Below are 22,721 nucleotides of genomic sequence, written 5' to 3' on the forward strand. Positions count from 1 at the left end.
ACTCTGTCCCCCCAAAATGCTGTTGAGGCCGGGGGTCAAATAAAGATATCAAAACAACCTTACAACAACATGTATTTATGTAGCACCTTTAACGCAGTGAAATGTCCCAAGGCGCTTCACAGGAGTATTATGAGACAAAAAAATTGACACCGAGCCAAAAAGGAGAAATTAGGGCAGGTGACTAAAAGCTGGGTCAAAGAGGTAGGTTTTAAGGAGCGTCTTGAAGGAGGAAAGTGAGGCGGAGAGGTTTAGGGATGGAGTTCCAGAGCTTGGGGCCCAGGCAGCTGAAGGCACGGCCACCAATGGTTGAGCGATTATAGTCAGGGATGGTCAGGAGGGCAGAATTGGAGGAGCGCCGACATCTCGGGCGGGGGAGGGTTGTGAGGCTGGAGGAGATTACAGAGATAGGGAGGGGCGAGTACATGGGGGGATTTGAAAACAAGGATGAGAATTTTGGAATCGAGGCGTTGCTTAACCGGGAGCCAATGTAGGTCAGCGAGCACAGGGGGTGATGGGTGAGCAGGACTTGATGCTAGTTAGGACACGGGGCAGCGAGCACAGGGGGTGATGGGTGAGCGGGACTTGGTGCGAGTTAGGACACGGGGCAGTGAGCACAGGGGGTGATGGGTGAGCAGGAATAAGAGGACGCAGCCATCTCGGGGGGGTTGTGAGGCTGGAGATTACAGAGATAGGGAATGGCTGAGTCCATGATCGGATCAGCCATGGATGTATTAAATGGCGGAGCCGGCTCGAGGGGCCGTATGGCCGACTCCTGCTATTTCTTATGTTCTTATAACAAAGGGGCAGTGCGATCCCAGAGCTGGCCGCGATCACCGAATGATGCGCCCCCAGTTGAAGGCATTGTGCCAGTTCTCTTACCATCCTTCGGGCTCGGGGAGATCACAACAACAACAACCTGTATTTATATAGCGCCTTTAATGTAGTGAAACATCCCAGGGTGATTCACAGGAGTATTATGAGATAAAAGTTTGACACCGAGCCACATAAGGAGAAATTAGCGCAGGTGACCAATCACAGAGGTAGGTTTTAAGGAGCGTCCTGAAGGAGGAAAGAGAGGTCGAGTGGTGGAGAGGTTTAGGGAGGGAGTTCAAGAGCTTGGGGTCCAGGCAACGGAAGGCACGGCCACCGATGGTTGAGCGATTATAATCAGGGATGCTCAAGAGGGCAGAATTAGAGGGGTGCAGACATCTCGGAGGGTTGTGGGGCTGGAGGAGATTACAGAGATAGGGAGGGCCGTGGCCATGGAGGGATTTGAAAACAAGGATGAGGATTTTGAAATCGAGGCGTTGCTTAACTAGAAGCCAATGTGGGTCAGCGAGCACAGGGGGTGATGGGTGAGCGGGACTCGGTGAGAGTTAGGACACGGGGTCAGCGAGCACAGGGGGTGATGGGTGAGTGCGACTCGGTGTGAGTTAGGACACGGGGCAGTGAGCACAGGGGGTGATGGGTGAGCGGGACTCGGTGAGAGTTAGGACACGGGGTCAGCGAGCACAGGGGGTGATGGGTGAGCGGGACTCGGTGTGAGTTAGGACACGGGGCAGCGAGCACAGGGGGTGATGGGTGAGCGGGACTCGGTGAGAGTTAGGACACGGGGTCAGCGAGCACAGGGGGTGATGGGTGAGCGGGACTCGGTGAGAGTTAGGACACGGGGGCAGGCGGGTTTTGGATCGCCTCTAGTTTACGTAGGGTAGAATGTGGGAGTCCGGCCAGGAGTGCGTTGGAATAGTCAAGTCTGGAGGTAACAAAGGCACTGATGAGGGCTTCAGCAAAACTGATAGATTTTTGTTGGTTAAGGGTATTGAGTGTTACGGAACCAAGGCGGGCAGATGGAGTTAAGATACAGATCAACCGTGATCTACTTGAATGGCTGGGACAGACCTCGAGGGGCTGAATGGCCTCTGATTCCTATGCATGTATTGTAATAAGAGATTATAGGCAGCCTCGGGAGTTGCATTACTCAAACTCTTCAACCACTTCATTAGGTTATTGTTCCAACTGAAATGTCAAGCTTAGGCATTGACATTACTCAACCTGTAATTTGCTGTTCTGATTGAATTTGGGAGATTCTAGTCGTCCCTCTCACTCCAGGATGAATATGGGATTCCTGTTAGAAGTACAAGACCTGCGCTCCTCCAGTGGCTTAAAGGGTAATGGATGACCTGTGCTGATGTACTGAGACGCCAAGACCAGGAAGGCCCCAAGGGTATCAGGACAGTTAGCTTCAGGTCTTATCAATAGGGAGAGGGAGAATAAGGCAGCCAGTGAACATGCTTCCTGCTCATTATCCAGCGATTCCTGCTCCCTGCTCGTTATCCAGTGACTCCTGCTCCCTGCTCATTTTTCAGTGATTCTTGCTCCCTGCTCACGATCCAGTCAACATGCTTCCTGCTCACTATCCAGTGATTCCTACTCCCTGCTCATTATCCAGTGATTCCTGCTCCCTGCTCATTATCCAGTGATTCCTGCTCCCTGCTCATTATCCAGTGACTCCTGCTCCCTGCTCACTATCCAGTGACTCCTGCTCCCTGCTCACTATCCAGTGATTCCTACTCACTGCTCATTATCCAGTGATTCCTACTCCCTGCTCATTATCCAGTGATTCCTGCTCCCTGCTCATTATCCAGTGATTCCTACTCCCTGCTCATTATCCAGTGATTCCTGCTCCCTGCTCACTATCCAGTGATTCCTGCTCCCTGCTCACTATCCAGTGACTCCTGCTCCCTGCTCACTATCCAGTGATTCGTACTCACTGCTCACTATCCAGTGATTCCTGCTCCCTGCTCTCTATTCAGTAATTCCTACTCCCTGCTCACTATGCAGTGATTCCTGCTCCCTGTTCATTATCCAGTGACTCCTGCTCCCTGCTCACTATCCAGTGACTCCTGCTCCCTGCTCACGATCCAGTGATTCCTGCTCCCTGCTCCCTATTCAGTGATTCCTGCTCCCTGCTCATTATCCAGTGATCCCTGTTCTCTGCTCATTATCCAGTGATTCCTGCTCACTATCCAGTGATTCCTCCTTCCTGCTCACAATCCATTGATTCCTGCTCCCTGCTCACTAACCAGTGATTCCTGCTCCCTGCTCACTATCCAGTGATTCGTGCTCCCTGCTCATTATCCAGTGACTCCTGCTCCCTGCTCGTTATCCAGTGATTCCTGCTCCCTGCTCGTTATCCAGTGATTCCTGCTCCCTGCTCATTATCCAGTGACTCCTGCTCCCTGCTCGTTATCCAGTGATTCCTGCTCCCTGCTCATTATCCAGTGATTCCTGCTCCCTGCTCACTATCCAGTGATTCCTGCTCCCTGCTCATTATCCAGTGATTCCTGCTCCCTGCTCGATATCCAGTAATTCCTGCTCCCTGCTCATTATCCAGTGACTCCTGCTCCCTGCTCGATATCCAGTGACTCCTGCTCCCTGCTCATTATCCAGTGATTCCTGCTCTCTGCTCATTATCCAGTGATTCCTGCTCCCTGCTCACTATCCAGTGATTCCTGCTCCCTGCTCATTATCCAGTGATTCCTGCTCCCTGCTCGATATCCAGTAATTCCTGCTCCCTGCTCATTATCCAGTGACTCCTGCTCCCTGCTCGATATCCAGTGATTCCTGCTCCCTGCTCGATATCCAGTAATTCCTGCTCCCTGCTCGTTATCCAGTGATTCCTGCTCCCTGCTCGTTATCCAGTGATTCCTGCTCCCTGCTCATTATCCAGTGACTCCTGCTCCCTGCTCGTTATCCAGTGATTCCTGCTCCCTGCTCATTATCCAGTGATTCCTGCTCCCTGCTCACTATCCAGTGATTCCTGCTCCCTGCTCATTATCCAGTGATTCCTGCTCCCTGCTCGATATCCAGTAATTCCTGCTCCCTGCTCATTATCCAGTGACTCCTGCTCCCTGCTCGATATCCAGTGACTCCTGCTCCCTGCTCATTATCCAGTGATTCCTGCTCTCTGCTCATTATCCAGTGATTCCTGCTCCCTGCTCATTATCCAGTGATTCCTGCTGCCTGCTCATTATCCAGTGGTTCCTGCTCCCTGCTCACTATCCAGTGATTCCTGCTCCCTGTTCATTATCCAGTGATTCCTGCTCACTGCTCACTATCCAATGAATCCAGCTCTCTGCTCATTATCCAGTGACGCCTACTCTCTGCTCATTATCCAGTGATTCGTGCTCCCTGCTCATTATCCAGTGACTCCTGCTCCCTGCTCATTATCCAGTGATTCCTGCTCCCTGCTCACTATCCAGTGATTCCTGCTTCCTGCTCATTATCCAGTGATTTCTGCTCCCTGCTCACGATCCACTGAACATGCTTCCTGCTCACTATCCAGTGACTCCTGCTCCCTGTTCATTATCCAGTGATTCCTGCTCACTGCGCATTATCCAGTGATTCCTGCTCCCTGCTCACTATCCAGTGATTCATGCTCCCTGCTCACTATCCACTGATTCCTGCTCCATGCTCACTATCCAGTGATTCCTGCTCACTGCTCACTATCCAGTGATTCCTGCTCCCTGCTCATTATCCAGTGATTCCTGCTCCCTGCTCACTATCCAGTGATTCATGCTCCCTGCTCACTATCCACTGATTCCTGCTCCATGCTCACTATCCAGTGATTCCTGCTCACTGCTCACTATCCAGTGATTCCTGCTCCCTGCTCATTATCCAGTGACTCCTGCTCCCTGCTCACTATCCAGTGATTCCTACTTCCTGCTGACTATCCAGTAATTCCTGCTCCCTGCTCATTATCCAGTGACTCCTGCTCACTGCTCGTTATCCAGTGATTCCTGCTCCCTGCTCACTATCCAGTGACTCGCACTCTCTGCTCATTATCCAGTGATTCCTGCTCCCTGCTCACTATCCAGTTATTCCTGCTCCCTACTCACAATCCAGTGATTCCTGCTCCCTGCTCATCATCCAGTGGTTCCTGCTCTCTGCTCACTATCCAATGATTCCTGCTCCCTGTTCATTATCCAGTGAATCCAGCTCTCTGCTCATTATCCAGTGACTCCTACTCTCTGCTCATTATCCAGTGATTCATGCTCTCTGCTCATTATCCAGTGACTCCTGCTCATTATCAAGTGATTCCTGCTCCCTGCTCACTATCCAGTGATTCCTGCTCCCTGCTCACTATCCATTGATTCTTGCTCACTATAGTGACCCCTGCTCACTATCCAGTGACTCCTGCTCCCTGCTCACTATCCAGTGATTCCTGCTCCCTGCTCATTATCTCATGATTCCTGCACCCTGCTCACTATCCAATGATCCCTGCTCTCTATCCAGTGATCCCTGCTCACTATCCAGTGACTCCTGCTCCCTGCCCAATGACTCCTGCTCCCTGCTCACTATTCAGTGATCCCTGCTCACTATCCAGTGATCCCTGCTCTCTATCCAGTCACTCCTGCTGCAATGTTTGCATGTGAGGGTCCTGGATGAGGAGCCAGACTTGGCTGTGATGCCCCATGTTGTTGAAAAGCTCGCTGACATTCACGATCCAGGATCACGGGAAGCAAGGCCACAAATGTGGCGTACTGGAGGATGGTGGGTGGATGGATCTGTTCAGCAACGCAGCACCGTGTCTCCATTCGTTTGTCGTTCATACATCCTCTGGGTCTCCGATACATCTTTTACTTCTCTAATTTCTCTCATTATTGCCTCCATTTGTCACTGACAGTATTTCTGGACTTGACAGAGGGGCCGTGGTGTGGGAGGAGCCAAGCAGCATGGGGCGGGGCTTTGGAGCACGTGGAGTGGGCGAGACTGAGGGGTGCAGGGGAGTGGGAGGGGCTGAGAAGGGGAATGAGGGGCGAGGCCCAGGGACGCGGTGAGGGGGAGGGGCTGAGTAACACAGGGAGGAGCCAAGGGATGCCGGGGCGAGAAGTGTGGGGCAGGGGCCAAGGAGTGTGGGAGGGGCCAAGTGATGCTGGGTGTGGGAGCTGAGGAGTGTGGGGAGGGGCCAAGGTGTGGGGGAGGGGCCAGGTGATGCTGGGTGTGGGAGCTGAGGAGTGTGGGGAGGGGCCAAGGTGTAGGGGAGGGGCCAAGTGATGCTGGGTGTGGGAGCTGAGGAGTGTGGGGAGGGGCCAAGGTGTGGGGGAGGGGCCAAGTGATGCTGGGTGTGGGAGCTGAGGAGTGTGGGGAGGGGCCAAGGTGTAGGGGAGGGGCCAAGTGATGCTGGGTGTGGGAGCTGAGGAGTGTGGGGAGGGGCCAAGGTATGTGGGGGAGGGGCCAAGCAGTGTGAGGGTGGGGTCAAGTAGTTTGGGGAGGAGCCGAGGTGTGTGGGGGAGGGGCCAAGGACTGTGGTGGTGTGGCCAAGGAGTTTGGGGCGGGGCCAAGCAGTGTGGGGGAGGGGCCGAGGAGATGGGGCCAAGGAGCACGGGGCGGGGTCGTGGACTGCCTATGTAAACAGTCACACTGTAATTGCACACCCTTGACACTGGAGACGCTGCGGGCAGACTGCCTATGTAAACAGTCACACTGTAATTGCACACTCCTGCCACTGGTGGCGCTGCGGGCGGACTGCCTATGTAAATAGTCACACTGTAATTGCAAACTCCTGCCACTGATGGCGCTGTGGGCAGACTGTCTATGTAAACAGTCACGCTGTAATTGCACATCCTTGCCACTGGCGGCGCAGCAGACGAGCTGCCTATATAAACAGTCACACTGTAATTGCACACCCTTTCCACTGGAGGCGCTGCGGGAAGACTGCCTATGTAAACAATCATGCTGTAGTTGCACACCCTAGCCACTGGAGGCGCTTCGGGCAGGCTGCCTATGTAAGCAGTCACGCTGTAATTGCACACCCTTGCCACTGGTGGCGCTGTGGGCGGGCTGCCTATGTAAACAGTTACGCTGTAATTGCACACCCTTGCCACTGGTGCCGCTGTGGGCGGGCTGCCTATGTAAACAGTCATGCTGTAATTGCACACTCTAGCCACTGATGGCGCTGCGGGCGGACTGCCTATGTAAACAGTCGCACTGTAATTGCACACTCCTGCCATTGGTAGCGCTGCGGGTGGACTGCCTATGTAAATAGTCACACTGTAATTGTAAACTCCTGCCACTGGTGGCGCTGTGGGCAGACTGCCTATGTACACAGTCACGCTGTAATTGCACACCCTTGCCACTGGCGGCGCTGCAGGCGGGCTGCCTATGTAAACAGTCACGCTGTAATTGCACACCCTTTCCACTGGAGGCGCTGCGGGCAGACTGCCTATATAAACAATCATGCTGTAGTTACACACCCTAGCCACTGGAGGCGCTTCGGGCAGGCTGCCTATGTAAACAATCACGCTGTAATTGCACACCCTTGCCACTGGTGGCGCTGTGGGCGGGCTGCCTATGTAAACAGTTACGCTGTAATTGCACACCCTTGCCACTGGTGCCGCTGTGGGCGGGCTGCCTATGTAAACAGTCACGCTGTAATTGCACACGCTCGCCACTGGTGGCGTTGCGGCATCGAGTGACAATGTACAGAGGCCGTTTTCCCAGTCTTATTATAATGGGGAAAAGTTCACAGATAGATCTTTCATCTATTGAAATAGATCAATGAAATTATCCCCCCCCAAAAAAAATACTAAAATGCACACAGTGATTGCCTCCTCTCTTAAGTGGATGAGCAATTGAGGGGCTGTTTCTGTTTACTCCCGGAATCCCTCAGACTTGTGCAATGGGTCGGCAGTCAAGAGAAGGATGTCCCATATTGTGGCAGTAAGCGGACCCCCCTCCCCAAGGCTGACGATGTGTGTGTGTGTGTGTGTCTCTCTCTCTCTCTGCAGCCTGGTGGTGACTGGTAAAACGGATCACTGTGGGTGAAGACTGACCTGGGAAGCCGAGTGGGCAAATTCGAAGCGCTTTGAGCAAGGACTGACATGTACAGCTGACTTACGGCGTTTTTGCAGCCTCGCAACTTCAGTAACACAGCAGTCACTTCAACTCTTCCGAGCCCTTTGGATCCCAGCCAGCATTCCAGATCACGTCTAGGGATCGGCTACAAGGCTTTCTCTCTCTTTTAAAAAAAAAGTATTTTTCTTTTCCATGCCAACTTGAAAGAATTAATACCTCTTGCAAGTTCTGTGAATCTTTCCAGTTTCCCAATTCCAGCTAGCTGTGACTCAGGTTGTGACTTTTTTTGAAACAGTGTATTTTGTTCTCAATCTTAGGGCACGCCCCCTTTTTTTCCAATGTGGATTTGGAGCCTGTCCCATGGCTTAGTAAAGCAAGCATTCTGTTGGTGCTGGTGCACTGTTGTTGGGAGTTTTGTTTAAGGCAGCAGAGAGAAAGAGAAAGAGAGAGAGAGAGAAAGAGAGGGATAGCAGGCCTCTTGAGCTGGGCGATGTTAATATGTGTTCCATGGATTGCACACCTCTCTGGGTCTGCCTGTCGCTGGGGTATGCCTGGCTGGCCGTGGTGTCGGTGCAAGGCAACGAGCCGTCGCAAGGACGTTTTAAAGTGGTCTTTACGCCGACTATCTGCAAGCGGACTTGCGTCAAGGGTCACTGTCAGGACAGCTGTCAGCGGGGCAACACGACCACCCTGATCAGCGAAAATGGTCACGCCGCAGACACCCTCACCGGCTCCGGCTTCCGAGTGGGTAAGTCCACCCCCTCCCTTACTATTGCGCTTAAACCCTTCCGCAGCACTGCTGGTGCGGGTGCAGCACCCCGCGGCCGATCAGCCTCTCCACAACATCGCTTAACTCCTTCCGCAGCACTCCGCGGTCGATCAGCCTCTCCACAACATCGCTTAACCTCTTCCGCAGCACCCCGCGGTTGATCAGTCTCTCCACAACATCGCTTAACCTCTTCCGCAGCACCCTGCGGTCGATCAGCCGCTCCACAACATAGCTTAACCTCCTTCTGCAGCACGGCTGGTGCGGGTGCAGCACCCCGCGGTCGATCAGCCTCTCCACAACATAGCTTAACCCCCTTCCACAGCACCCCGCGGTCGATTAGCCTCTCCACAACATAGCTTAACCCCTTCCACAGCACGGCTGGTGCGGGTGCAGCACCCCGCGGCCGACCAGCCTCTCCACAGTGCATTCAGAAACGATCTATCTTAGCGGGATTGCAATCTGGGTGTGTGTGTGAGAGACATGTCTCAGTCGAGTTAAAGATCAGAAGTAATTTTAATTTTTTTTAAAACTTTTTTTTCTCTGTGAAATTGAATTAAAAGCTGGGACAGGCAGAAAATAATACATGCAATGTAATTCTGAACTGAAATGATTGTACTGGTTCATCAATAAGTGGCAGAATGTTTAGAACCCTCTTCCGCAAACAGCAATCGGTGCCCTAGATCAGTTGTTCATTTTAAATCGGGGGTTCATAGCTATCTGTTAACTAAAGATATTAAGAGGATGGAGTATAAAAGCAGAGAAGTCCTGCTACAACTATACAGGGAATTGGTGAGGCCACACCTGGAGTACTGCGTACAGTTTTGGTCTCCGTATTTAAGGAAGGATGTACTTGCATTGGAGGCAGTTCAGAGAAGGTTCACTCGGTTGATTCCGGAGATGAGGGGGTTGACTTATGAAGAAAGGTTGAACTTATACTCATTGGAATTCAGAAGAATGAGAGGTGATCTTATTAAGATAAAGAGGGGACTCGACAAGATAGCTGCAGAGAGGATATTTCCACTCATAGGGGAAACTAAAACTAGGGGACATCGTCTCAGAATTAGGGGTCGCCCATTTAAAACTAAGAGGAGGAGAACTTTCTTCTCTCAGAGGGTCGTAAATCTGTGGAATTCTCTGCCCCAGAGAGCTGTGGAGGCTGGGTCATTGAATATATTTAAGGTGGAGATAGACAGATTTTTGAGCGATAAGAGAGTGAAGGGTTCTGGGAAGTGGGCAGGAAAGTGGAGCTGAGTCCATAATCTTATTGAATGGCGGAGCAGGCTCGAGGGGCCAAATGGCCGACTTCTGCTCCTATTTCTTATGTTCTTATATGGGCCAAAGGCGGCTGGATGGAGTTAGGTTGCAGATCAGTCATGATCTCATTAAATGGCAGAACAGGAGCAAGGGGCTAAATGGCCTACTCCTGTTCCTGTGGCAAAAGGGACCAGTTTAATGGCTCAATTTGCACTCCTTCCTATCACTTGACGTTGCAATCTAAGTTGGACCCTTTCATAGAATCTTACAGCGCAGAAGGAGGCCATTCGGCTCGTTGTGCCTGTGCCAGCTCTTTGAAAGAGCTTTAGTCTCAATTTATCTCTCTTTGCTTTGTTTTTATATAGAGGCTTAACGTGTCCAGGCTGCCTTAGTACCTTTCAAATTAGCTTTGGGTGAGTCAGACTTGTAATCCTGTTGCTGTGGTCACAAGCCGTGTAAGGACATCTGGGAGGGCGCTGAGCACCTCGAGCCTCGTTGCCGAGAGCATGCAGAAAACAAGCGCAGGCAGCGGAAGGAGCGTGCGGCAAACCAGACTCTCCACCCACCCCTTCCCTCAACCACTGTCTGTCCCACCTGTGACGGAGACTGTAATTCCTGTATTGGACTGCACAGCCACCGGAGAGTGGAAGCAAGTCTTCCTCGATTTCGAGGGACTTCCTACGATGATGACGAAGTCCCCCAGGTCTGAGCTAATCGCAGTTGGGTGGGGGTGGGGGGGGGGGGTGCCAAATGGCCTTCTCCTGCTCCTATTTCTTATGTTCTTATATGGGCCAAAGGCGGGGTAGATGGAGTTAGGTCGCAGATCAGCCACGGTCTCATTGAATGGCGGAACAGGCGCGAGGGGCTGAATGGCCTCCTCCTGTTCCTGTGGCAAAAGGGGGAAGGGGCCGGAGGGTGCTGCAGTGGGCTCCTTTCACCCCCAATTTGGGGGTGGGGAATCAGAAAGGGTTCCCGCTCCTTATCACTATCCAGTGACCTCCCCCACCCCCAAATGGGAACGCTGTAAGTGTGAGGACAAAATCCAGCGTAACTGTGATGCACCTCATGGTGGAATAGTCTGACCATCTAGGCTCCCAAGTGAAGGATGGCCAATCAAGAGTTAACACTCCCTGGAGAGGTGGGAAAGGGGACGGAGCGGGAACCTTTCAGTTGAGTCTATTCGTCCTGGTGGAAGGTGAGAATTCGGTGTTACTGCTCACACTGTGTCAGAAAGGTTAATCTCCCCAGCCCTGATCAATATCTTGCTGCTCAGCCACTCTGTATCCTTTACAGTGAGGCCCGTTTGTTTTGTTGCTGTGTCAGTGACAGCGATCGCAGGCAGCCTAGACTTTCTCATACATCAACGAACGAGATTTTGACTTAATTTCTTGATTTTTGGGGATTTAGGGAAAGGACCTTAAAAACGTCGCAAAGTTTCAGTGCAAATCAGCTTGCAGGGGGTTCTACTGTGTCGGCTGTGACTCAGTGGGCAGCATCCTCGGAGTCAGAAGGTTGTGGGTTCAAGTCCCACTCCAGGGACTTGAGCACAAAAATCTAGGCTGACACTCCAGTACAGTGCTGAGGGAGCACCGCACTGTCAGAGGGGCAGTACTGAGGGAGTGCCGCACTGTCGGAGGGGCAGTACTGAGGGAGCACCGCACTGTCGGAGGGGCAGTATTGAGGGAGCGCCGCACTGTCGGAGGGGCAGTACTGAGGGAGCACCGCACTGTCGGAGGGGCAGTATTGAGGGAGCGCCGCACTGTCGGAGGGGCAGTACTGAGGGAGCGCCGCACTGTCGGAGGGGCAGTACTGAGGGAGCGGCGCACTGTCGGAGGGGCAGCACTGAGGGAGCGCCGCACTGTCGGAGGGGCAGTACTGAGGGAGCGCCGCACTGTCGGAGGGGCAGTACTGAGGGAGCACCGCACTGTCGGAGGGGCAGTACTGAGGGAGCGCCACGCTGTCGGAGGGGCAATACTGAGGGAGCGCCGCACTGTCGGAGGGGCAGTACTGAGGGAGCACCGCACTGTCGGAGGGGCAGTACTGAGGGAGCACCGCACTGTTGGAGGGGCAGTACTGAGGGAGCGCTGCACTGTTGGAGGTGCCGTCTTTTGGATGAGACATTAAACCGAGGCCCCATCTGCTCTCTCGGGTGGACATAAAAGATTCCATGGCACTTTTTCAAAGAAGAGCAGGGGGAGTTCTCCCCGGTGTTCTGGGGCCAATATTTATCCCTCAATCAACATCACAAAATAAACAGACGGTCTGGTCATTATCACATTTCTGTGTTTGGGAGCTTGCTTGTGTGGGAATTGGCTGCTGCGTTTCCCACATTACAACAGTGACTACACTCCAAAAGTACTTCATTGGCTGTGAGGTCACTTTGAGACGTCCGGTGATCGTGAAAGGTGCTATATAAATGCAAGGCTTTCTTTACCAACCACCTCGAGGAGAAAGTGGCTGGGACACCAATTTGCTCAGCAACAGAGAGTTCTCTACTGTGACCTCATGTGGTGGCTCTGCTATATCCCCAAGCTAACTGACAAAGTGTGGGCCAATCCTGTCTGATGTCATCCCGATTCCTGCCTCAACAGGCCACGAGAAAGGGTGTAGATTTGACTGTCTCACCAACCTTTCCCTTCCTCCCTGTGTCATTTTTGACTCAGTTAGTTGCACACCTACCTCCGGTTCAGAAAGCCGTGGGTTTGAAAGTCCCCCCGGCGTAATCTAGGCTGGCAGACACTCCCAGTGCCTTGCTAGATAGAGGTGCCATCCTCCAGATGAGGCTGGATGTTGACGCTCCCACGCCCACTATTTAGAAGAAAAGCAAGGGGGCGGGAGCTCTCCCCAGGTGTCCTGGGGCTCAAATTCCTCCCTCAACCCACATCACCGAGAAAACACATTAACTGGCAGTTCGTCTCACTTCTGATTGTGGGGTGTTCCCAGTGTGGCATGCTCCCTTCTTCTCTTCTAAGGCGGTCGCTCAAATCGAGGATGACCTGCTTCCACGCCAAAAAACAGCTGAGTTCAATGAATTCACAGGTGCTTCAATGCGGGACCTAATATTCCAGATCCCGAACTACATCCTGAAGGGTGGAAGATGTCTGTGCGTGGATTTTTTTTAACATGAGGTGGCCGTTGCACACCAGCCACCACACGGGCTTGACAGAGCTAGGTCTCGGTCCAGGGGCAAGGGTTAACCAAGACGACTGGAGACCTGCTCTGCTGCACGGACCCAGTGCGCGCACATATATCGCACAGTGTGGGCTGGGCCCGTGCTGCCCCATGGCTCTGAACTCGTGCCTCTCCAATCTCTCGCCGCTCCTTCGCCCCTGACCTCGTCGCTCCTGCTGTACCTGCCCGCGCTCCAATCACCGACCCGGATCAATTGCTTCAATCACCGAAACTTCTGCACTGACCAAGCTATTCTGTGAGGTGTTTGGGTGTGATAAATGCAAATTAACTAGAGAGTTGAAGAGAGAAAGAGGTGCATTTATATCGCGCCTGTCATGAGCTCAGAACGCCCCAAGCTGCTCGTCAGCCAATGAAGTACTTTTTGAAGTGTAGTCACAGTTGTAATGTAGGAAATGCAGCAGCCAATTTGAGCACAGCAAGCTCCCACAGACAGACGATCCGTTATTTAGTGATGTTGGTTGAGGGATTAATTATTGAGAACTTCACTCCTCTTTGAAATGGTACCATGGGATCTTTTGCGTCCACCGGAGAGGATAGATGGGGATTTGGGTTTAATGTCTCATCCGAAAGACGGTCCTCCCTCAGCATTGCCCCTCCGACAGTGCGGCGCTCCCTCAGTACGGCCCCTCCGACAGTGCGGCGCTCCCTCAGTACTGCCCCTCCGACAGTGCGGTGCTCCCTCAGTACTGCCCCTCCGACAGTGCGGCGCTCCCTCAGTACTGCCCCTCCGACAGTGCGGCGCTCCCTCAGTACGGCCCCTCCGACAGCGCGGCCCTCCCTCAGCACTGCCCCTCCGACAGTGCAGCACTCCCTCAGTACTGCCCTTCCGACAGTGCGGCGCTCCCTCAGCACTGCCCCTCCGACAGTGCAGCGCTCCCTCAGTACTGCTGCTCCGACAGTGCGGCGCTCCCTCAGTACTACCCCTCTAACCGCGACGCTCCCTCAGTACTGCCCCTCCGACAGTGCGGTGCTCCCTCAGTACTGACCCTCCGACAATGCGGCGCTCCCTCAGCACTGCCCCTCCGACAGTGCGGCACTCCCTCAGCACTGCCCCTCCGACAGTGCGGCGCTCCCTCAGTACTGCCCCTCTGACAGTGCGGCGCTCCCTCAGTACTGCCCCTCTGACAGTGCAGCGCTCCCTCAGTACTGCCTCTCTAACAGCGCGACGCTCCCTCAGTACTGCCCCTCCGACAATGCGGCCCTCCCTCAGCATTGCCCCTCCGACAGTGCGGCGCTCCCTCAGTACTGTCCCTCCGACAGTGCGGTGCTCCCTCAGTACTGACCCTCCGACAGTGCGACACTCCCTCAGCACTGCCCCTCCGACAGTGCAGCGCTCCCTCAGTACTGCCCTCTAACAGCGCGACGCTCCCTCAGTACTGCCCCTCCGACAATGCGGCCCTCCCTCAGCATTGCCCCTCCGACAGTGCGGCCTCCCTCAGTACGGCCCCTCCGACAGTGCGGCGCTCCCTCAGTACTGCCCCTCCAACAGCGCGGCCCTCCCTCAGCACTGCCCCTCCGACAGTGCAGCACTCCCTCAGTACTGCCCTTCCGACAGTGCGGCGCTCCCTCAGCACTGCCCCTCCGACAGTGCAGCGCTCCCTCAGTACTGCCACTCTGACAGTGCGGCGCTCCCTCAGTACTGCTGCTCCGACAGTGCGGCGCTCCCTCAGTACTACCCCTCTAACCGCAACGCTCCCTCAGTACTGCCCCTCCGACAGTGCGGTTCTCCCTCAGTACTGCCCCTCTGACAGTGCAGCGCTCCCTCAGTACTGCCTCTCTAACAGCGCGACGCTCCCTCAGTACTGCTCCTCCGACAATGCGGCCCTCCCTCAGCATTGCCCCTCCGACAGTGCGGCGCTCCCTCAGTACTGCCCTCTAACAGCGCGACGCTCCCTCAGTACTGCCCCTCCGACAATGCGGCCCTCCCTCAGCATTGCCCCTCCGACAGTGCGGCCTCCCTCAGTACTGTTCCTCCGACAGCGCAGTACGGCGCTCCCTCAGTACTGCCCCTCCGACAGCGCAGTACGGCGCTCCCTCCGTACTGAACTGGGAGTGTCGGTCTGGATTAGGTGTTCATGTGTCTGGAGTGGGACTGAAACCTGCGACCTTCTGACTGGGGAAATTCCAGTCTCGGGCTCTGCGATTCCATGTGTCCAGTGTTGGGTTGGAGACACCGAATTTACACTGGGCTGTACGGAAATGTTCTAAAATATTAACCCAACACCAAAAAGTCTGTTTATTCAAATAGAACTCAGTTTGGACCACAGTTATATTGCGTGGCAGTGTTTCCGATCAGAGCAAGGGAGAATTTTAGGGCACATCAGACCAATTGGTTCACCTCTCCTGCATCAGCTCTTAGAAAAAGCTCTCCATATGGCCCCATCCCCCTGTCCTCTCGACAAATATTTATCCACTTCCACTTTAAGGCCTATTATGAATTCTGTGCCCTCAATGTTTCTGGTCGTGCATTTCATGTCCCAACAAACTTTGAGGTAAAATACCTAAGTTCTCCCAATCTCTTTGATCTTTTGGTGGTCAAGAAATCCAATCGGGAACTCAGGAGAAACTTCTTTACCTAGAGCGGGGTGAGAATGTGCAACTCGCTGCCACAGGGAGGGGTTGAAGCGAATAGTATCGATGCATTTAAGGGGAGGCTGGACAAGAGGGAGAAGGTAATAGAGGGTTACGCTGATAGATTTAGATGAGGAAAGACGGGAGGAGGCTCGAGAGGAGTGGAATTCACCAGACTGATTCCCGGGATGGCGGGACTGACATGTCAAGAAAGACTGGATCAACTGGGCTTGTATCCACTGGAGTTCAGAAGAATGAGAGGGGATCTCATAGAAACGTTTAAAATTCTGACGGGATTGGACAGGTTAGATGCAGGAAGAATGTTCCCGATGTTGGGGAAGTCCAGAACCAGGGGTCACAGTCTAAGGATAAGGGGTAAGCCATTTAGGACCGAGATGAGGATAAACTTCTTCACCCAGAGAGTGGTGAACCTGTGGAATTCTCTACCACAGAAAGCTGTTGAGGCCAATTCACTAAATATATTCAAAAGGGAGTTAGATGTAGGATGGGGATCAAGGGGTATGGCGAGAAAGCAGGAATGGGGTACTGAAGTTTCATGTTCAGCCATGAACTCATTGAATGGCGGTGCAGGCTCGAAGGGCCGAATGGCCTACTCCTGCACCTATTTTCTATGTTTCTATGTTTAAATGCCGGCATGGACTGGTTGAGCCATATGCCCAATGTAATCCATCTTCGATTTACAGGGGTTGAAGTTTGCAATGTTTGCGCCTCCTGTTAGTGCCACCAGAGGGTGCTAACGGGGCGCAAACGGTTTCTCGCGCTGGACCCGTACTGTCCCGCGCGGGAGTTAGCGGAGGCGCGAAGCATGGCGTCGTTGCCTAGCGCGGCGAACCGTTTGTAACCTGGAGCAGAAATTCGGGCGTGCCCTGTGACGCCGCTGTGGGCGATGTTCGCGCGAGCCTTGCGAGTCAAAAGTTAAAAGGGAGCTGCGTGGAGGCATTTCATTCCAATGGCCGACATACCGGTCCGGCCTTTCGTTGAAGATTTCATGGGGTCTGGGCCACGATGGTGCAGCGTGACGCTCCGCTTCTGTGCTGGGCCTACTGCCACGGCAACTCGCATCCCCGGTGGAGAAGTGCTGGCCCCATGTCCCACTGCAGAGCTCGCAGCGAGCCCACCCCAGGAATGCTGTGTAGCATAACCCTGGAAAATTTCCGCGCTTAGAGTCCCGGTCCTACTCCTGAGAGGAAGTGGGACAATTGAGGGAGCGCAGGATCTCACTCCACAGCTTCACCAGCAGGTCAGAGACTGCAACTACATTGTTACAAGCAGCTGTTTACATCTGCTTCGAAATAGTGCCGTGGGACCTTATGTACGCGCTCCCTCGGTACTGTCCCTCCGACAGGACAGCGCTCCCTCGGTACTGTCCCTCCGACAGGACAGCGCTCCCTCAGTACTGCCCCTCCGACAGTGCGGCGCTCCCTCAGTACCGCCCCTCTGACAGTGCGGCGCTCCCTCAGTACAGCCTCTCCGACAGTGCGGCGCTCCCTCAGTACAGCCCCTCTGACAGTGCGGCGCTCCCTCAGTACTGCCCCTCTGACAGTGCGGAGCTCCCTCAGTACAGCCTCTCCGACAGTGCGGCGCTCCCTCAGTACAACCCCTCCGACAGTGCGGTGCTCCCTCAGTACAGCCCCTTTGACAGTGCGGCGCTCCCTCAGTACTGCCCCTCCGACAGTGCAGCGCTCCCTCAGTACTGCCCCTCCGACAGTGCAGCGCTCCCTCAGTACTGCCCCTCCGACAGTGCGGCGCTCCCTCAGTACTGCCCCTCCGACAGTGCGGCGCTCCCTCAGTACTGCCCCTCCGACAGTGCGGCGCTCCCTCAGTACTGCCCCTCCGACAGTGCGGCGCTCCCTCAGTACTGCCCCTCCGACAGTGCGGCGCTCCCTCAGTACTGCCCCTCCGACAGTGCAGCGCTCCCTCAGTACTGCCCCTCCGACAGTGCGGCGCTCCCTCAGTACTGCCCCTCCGACAGTGCAGCGCTCCCTCAGTACTGCCCCTCCGACAGTGCGGCGCTCCCTCAGTGCTGCCCCTCCGACAGTGCGGCGCTCCCTCAGTACTGCCCCTCCGACAGTGCAGCGCTCCCTCAGTACTGCCCCTTTGACAGTGCGGCGCTCCCTCAGTACTGTCCCTGAGTTTAGAACCAGGGGTCACAGTCTCAGAATAAAGGGTCGGCCATTTACGACTGAGATGAAGAGGAATTTCTTCACTCAGATGGTGGTGAATCTTTGGAATTCTCTGCCCAGAGGGCTGTGGAGGCTCTGTCGTTGAGTATATTCAAGACTAAGATCGATAGATTTTTGGACTCTTGGGGAATCAAAGGATATGGGGATCGGACGGGAAAGTGGAGTTGAGATCGAAGATCAGCCATGATCTGATTGAAATGCGGAGCAGGCTCGAGGGGCCGAATGGCCTACTCCTGCTCCTAATTCCTATGTTCGTATATTAAGAGATTAGGTAGAGGGTGGGATTAATGCTGGAGCTGGATGGTTTAATTAATGACGAAAGTCGATTGAAAACCTCTGTAACTGAAACGTGGAAAAAAAAGTTTAGGTTTATAAAAAAATACCCAGATGGTTGCTACTTATTTTAGAAAATTCCAGACACGTCGCTCGGAACAAAGCCAGATTATCGGGTTCGGAAGCTGCCCACTCCTTGCCTGTAGCATGGGATCCGACTTTGGAAATGGTACATGACACGGGGAGGGAACGTTGAACAAGAAATGGAACAAAACAATATATATAATTATAGCATTTATCCTGCTCAGCACAATGAGACTGAAATGTTATATTTTCAGGCCTTGAGAAAGTCTCCAAGCCTTCGGGCAGCTTTCCCATAACCGAATAGTCTTGTTGAGAGACAGATTATTCAGTTGCATTTCATCATTACTGTTGGGGTTACAAGGAGGCTTCTCTCCCTCAAGGCGGACTAACTGATATAGTTAATCGACACCTCGCCCAGCTTCCCACTGTATAACAATCACGGAAGTAAACAAACTTGGACAGGTTAGGTGAGTGGGCAAACGCATGGCAGATGCAGTATAATGTGGATAAATGTGAGGTTATCCACTTTGGTGGCAAAAACACGAAGGCAGAATATTATATGAATGGCGGCAGATTAGGAAAAGGGGAGGTGCAACGAGATTTGGGTGTCATGGTACATCAGTCATTGAAGGTTGGCATGCAGGTTCAGCAGGCGGTGAAGAAGGCAAATGGCATGTTGGCCTTCATAGCTCGGGGATTTGAGTATAGGAGCAGGGAGGTCTTACTGCAGTTGTACAGGGCCTTGGTGAGGCCTCACCTGGAATATTGTGTTCAGTTTTGGTCTCCTAATCTGAGGAAGGACGTTCTTGCTATTGAGGGAGTACAGCGAAGGTTCACCAGACTGATTCCCGGGATGGCAGGACTGACATATGAGGAGAGACTGGATCGACTGGGCCTGTATTCACTGGAATTTAGAAGAATGAGAGGGGATCTCATAGAAACATATAAAATTCTGACGGGACTGGACAGGTTAGATGCAGGAAGAATGTTCCCGATGTTGGGGAAGTCCAGAACCAGGAGTCACAGTCTAAGGATAAGGGGTAAGCCATTTAGGACCGAGATGAGAAGAAACTTCTTCACCCAGAGAGTGGTGAACCTGTGGAATTCCCTACCGCAGAAAGTTGTTGAGGCCAGTTCGTTGGATATATTCAAAAGGGAGTTAGATATGGCCCTTACGACTAAAGGGATCAGGGGTTTGGAGAGAAAGCAGGAATGGGGTACTGAGGTGAATGATCAGCCATGATCATATTGAATGGTGGTGCAGGCTCGAAGGACCGAATGGTCGACTCCTGCACCTATTTTCTATGTTTCTATGAAACCTCAGGTTTACTGATTTTATTAAGAGCAATGCACGGAAGGTTCAGTCGTGGAACCTCCGAAATACAAGAGATTTCAAGTACAATTTATACAGGTTTTGGAGAGGAACAAGCTCCTGCAAAATCCTCGCTCGGTCTAATTCTATCAGCGAAGTTGATTTGTTGACTCTAATCAAACTGTCTCTGAGTGGTATATGCAATTTCCATATCTTCTATGGTGTTGTTCCATGACTGGCACTTTGGCACAGTATAACAGATGCCGAAACAGGCTTCCTTATCTTTGCCTCAGAGACTTCTGATCAACAACTGCTGATTTTGCTGTTTAAGTATTACAGAGGTTACGGATTCAGTTTCATGCGTTATACATTTGTGCTATACCTACATAAGCAAGTGTTACATACATAGGCAATTATACAGGCCCTCCTAATACTGATAAGTTCACTACCTTCAGCATAATTCTGACCATCTATTTGCAACTCCTACAATTTATCCCTTACTATTACAGACTAATGGGCATTAGTAAACCTTCGTTTCATCAAATTCCAAGGCTCCTTTTGCGGACGTTGAATAGACTACTCCAAGTCGTGCCGGTTTTCTTTCCTGAAGCACCCGGTTCTCACTGGAGCACCGGCCCCTCAGGTGGCCCCCGCACTCTGACATATCGCCCACGTGGTCTTTCTACACGTGTAAACCCGAGATGTCATATATTTCCGACATATGCTCAACGGAGCACACAATCCAGGTTGACACTCCCAATGTCAGTACTGAGGGAGCGCCGCACTGTCGGAGGGGCGGTACTGAGGGAGCGCCGCACTGTCGGAGGGGCGGTACTGAGGGAGCGCCGCACTGTTGGAGGGGCGGTACTGAGGGAGCGCCGCACAGTCGGAGGGGCTGTACTGAGGGAGCGCTGCATTGTAGGAGGGACAGTACTGAGGGAGCGCCGCACTGTCGGAGGGGCGGTGCTGAGGGAGCGCCGCACTGTCGGAGGGGCGGTACTGAGGGAGCGCCGCACTGTCGGAGGTGTGGTCCTGAGGGAGCGTTGCACTGTCGGAGGGGCGGTACTGAGGGAGCGCCACACTGTCGGAGGTGCGGTACTGAGGGAGCGCCGCACTGTCGGAGGGGCGGTACTGAGGGAGCGCCGCACTGTCGGAGGGGCGGTACTGAGAGAGCGCCGCACTGTCGGAGGTGCAGTACTGAGGGAGCGCCGCACTGTCGGAGGGGCAGTACTGAAGGAGCCTGCACTGTCGGAGGGGCGGTACTGAGGGAGCGCCGCACTGTCGGAGGGGCAGTACTGAGGGAGCGCCGCACTGTCGGAGGGGCGGTGTTGAGGGAGCGCCGCACTGTCGGAGGGGCGGTGTTGAGGGAGCGCCGCACTGTCGGAGGGGCGGTGTTGAGGGAGCGCCGCACTGTCGGAGGGGCGGTACTGAGGGAGCGTTGCACTGTCGGAGGGACAGTACTGAGGGAGCGCCGCACTGTCGGAGGGGCGGTGTTGAGGGAGCGCCGCACTGTCGGAGGGGCGGTACTGAGGGAGCGCCGCACTGTTGGAGGGGCAGTACTGAGGGAGCGTTGCACTGTCGGAGGGGCGGTGTTGAGGGAGCGCCGCACTGTTGGAGGGGCAGTACTGAGGGAGCGTTGCACTGTCGGAGGGGCAGGACTGAGGGAGTTGAATCCACAACCTTCTCACTCAGAGGCGAATGTGCTGCCCACTGAGCCACTGCTGACACACAATTGACGTGCAATTAGTTTAAGAACTTAAGGCACACAAACTGGTGGGGGAGAGGCTTCACTGCAAACCTGGAAGTGGCGGGCAGGAGGAAGAATTTCAGTGTGGCCCTTGCTGTCTTTGCAAGGCTTCAGACGGCTTCAGATGTCCAAGACACCTCCGCTGGCCATACCTTTGTAAAGGCTTCAGCAGAATTGCCGCGGTTTGACGTAGACGATTTTCCTTGCTGTGAGCGAGAAAGAGCTTGCATTTGTATATCGCCTTTCATGTCCACGGGACAGCCCGATACCCTCAATTTAAAAATTCTCATCCATGGGTTCAAATCCCTCCATGGCGCAGGAAGGGGTTGGAGGGGCGAGGCCCCTCACTATCTCTGTAACCCCCTTCCAGCCCCAGAGCCCTCTGAGATCTCTGCGCTCCTCTAATTCTCGCCTCTTTACCATCGACTGTACAGCACAGAAACGGGTCATTTGGCCCAACAGTTCTGTGTCGGTGTTCATGCTCCACTCGAGCCTCCTCTCATCCCTCTTCATCTCACTCCTTCACCATATCCTTCTATTCCTCTCTTCCTCATGTGTTTATCTAGTTTCCCCTTAAATGCATCGATACTATCCGCCTCAACCCCTCCCTGTGGCAGCGAGTTCCACATTCTCACCCCTCTCTGGGTAAAGAAGTTTCTCCTGACTTCCTTGTTGGATTTTTTTTATAGCCCCTAGTTTTGGTCTCCTCCACACTTTGGCCAGGGGCGGGTTACGTGGGCGCGGCGGGGGGCGGGGGCGGGGGGGGGTTTAGAGTTTTGGACGGGAAATCCGGAAGTCTGGGTTTCCCTATCCCTGATTCCCATCGCGCAACCATTGAACCATTGGTGGCCGTACCTTCCGTTACCTAGGGCCCCGAGCTCTGGAACTCTCTCCCTAAACCTCTCCGCCTTGATCTCCTCCTTTTAAGACACTCCTTAAAACCGACCTCTTTGACCAAGCTCCCGTCCGAATGTTTCCTCATGTGTCAGATTTTTGTCTGATAATCGTTCGCGTGGAGCAGCGTTAAAAGGCGTTGTACAACAACAACTCGCATTTATATGACTGCCAATGAACTACCTTTGAGGTGTCGTCACTAGTGTCGGCAGGCAGACATGGCAAGTGCCACAGACAGCCAGCGAGACGAACGAGCAGTTAGTCTGTCTTGGTGATGTTGGGTATAATATAAGGTTCACTCGGTTGATTCCGGGGGATGAGGGGGTTGACTTATGAGGAAAGGTTGAGGAGGTTGGGCCTCTACACATTGGAATTCAGAAGAATGAGAGGTGATCTTATCGAAACGTATAAGATTATGAGGGGGCTCGACAAGGTGGATGCAGAGAGGATGTTTCCACTGATGGGGGAGACTAGAACTAGGGGGCATGGTCTTAGAATAAGGGGCCGCCCATTTAAAACTGAGATGAGGAGAAATTTCTTCTCTCAGAGGGTTGTAAATCTGTG

At 53.6% G+C, this 22,721-nt stretch overlaps 1 protein-coding gene across 4 annotated transcripts in view; it reads left to right on the forward strand.

The window, feature by feature from the left end:
* ltbp3 (latent transforming growth factor beta binding protein 3) overlaps positions 1–22,721 on the forward strand; it is a 268,396-nt gene that overhangs the window by 51,400 nt on the left and 194,275 nt on the right. For 2 of the 4 annotated variants that reach the window (XM_070868183.1, XM_070868184.1), the window contains exon 1: positions 8,172–8,605. The exons of 1 other annotated variant lie outside the window; for it this stretch is intronic. In XM_070868183.1, coding sequence (XP_070724284.1) covers positions 8,356–8,605 — 250 coding nt within the window. In that variant the 5' untranslated portion in view covers positions 8,172–8,355. Of the gene's footprint in view, positions 1–8,169; positions 8,606–22,721 lie in introns of those variants that run through there. One more of the 4 variants, XM_070868185.1, reaches the window with a different exon arrangement.

Source organism: Pristiophorus japonicus, chromosome 27 (assembly GCF_044704955.1).
Source record: "Pristiophorus japonicus isolate sPriJap1 chromosome 27, sPriJap1.hap1, whole genome shotgun sequence".
Classification (NCBI taxonomy): domain Eukaryota; kingdom Metazoa; phylum Chordata; class Chondrichthyes; family Pristiophoridae; genus Pristiophorus; species Pristiophorus japonicus.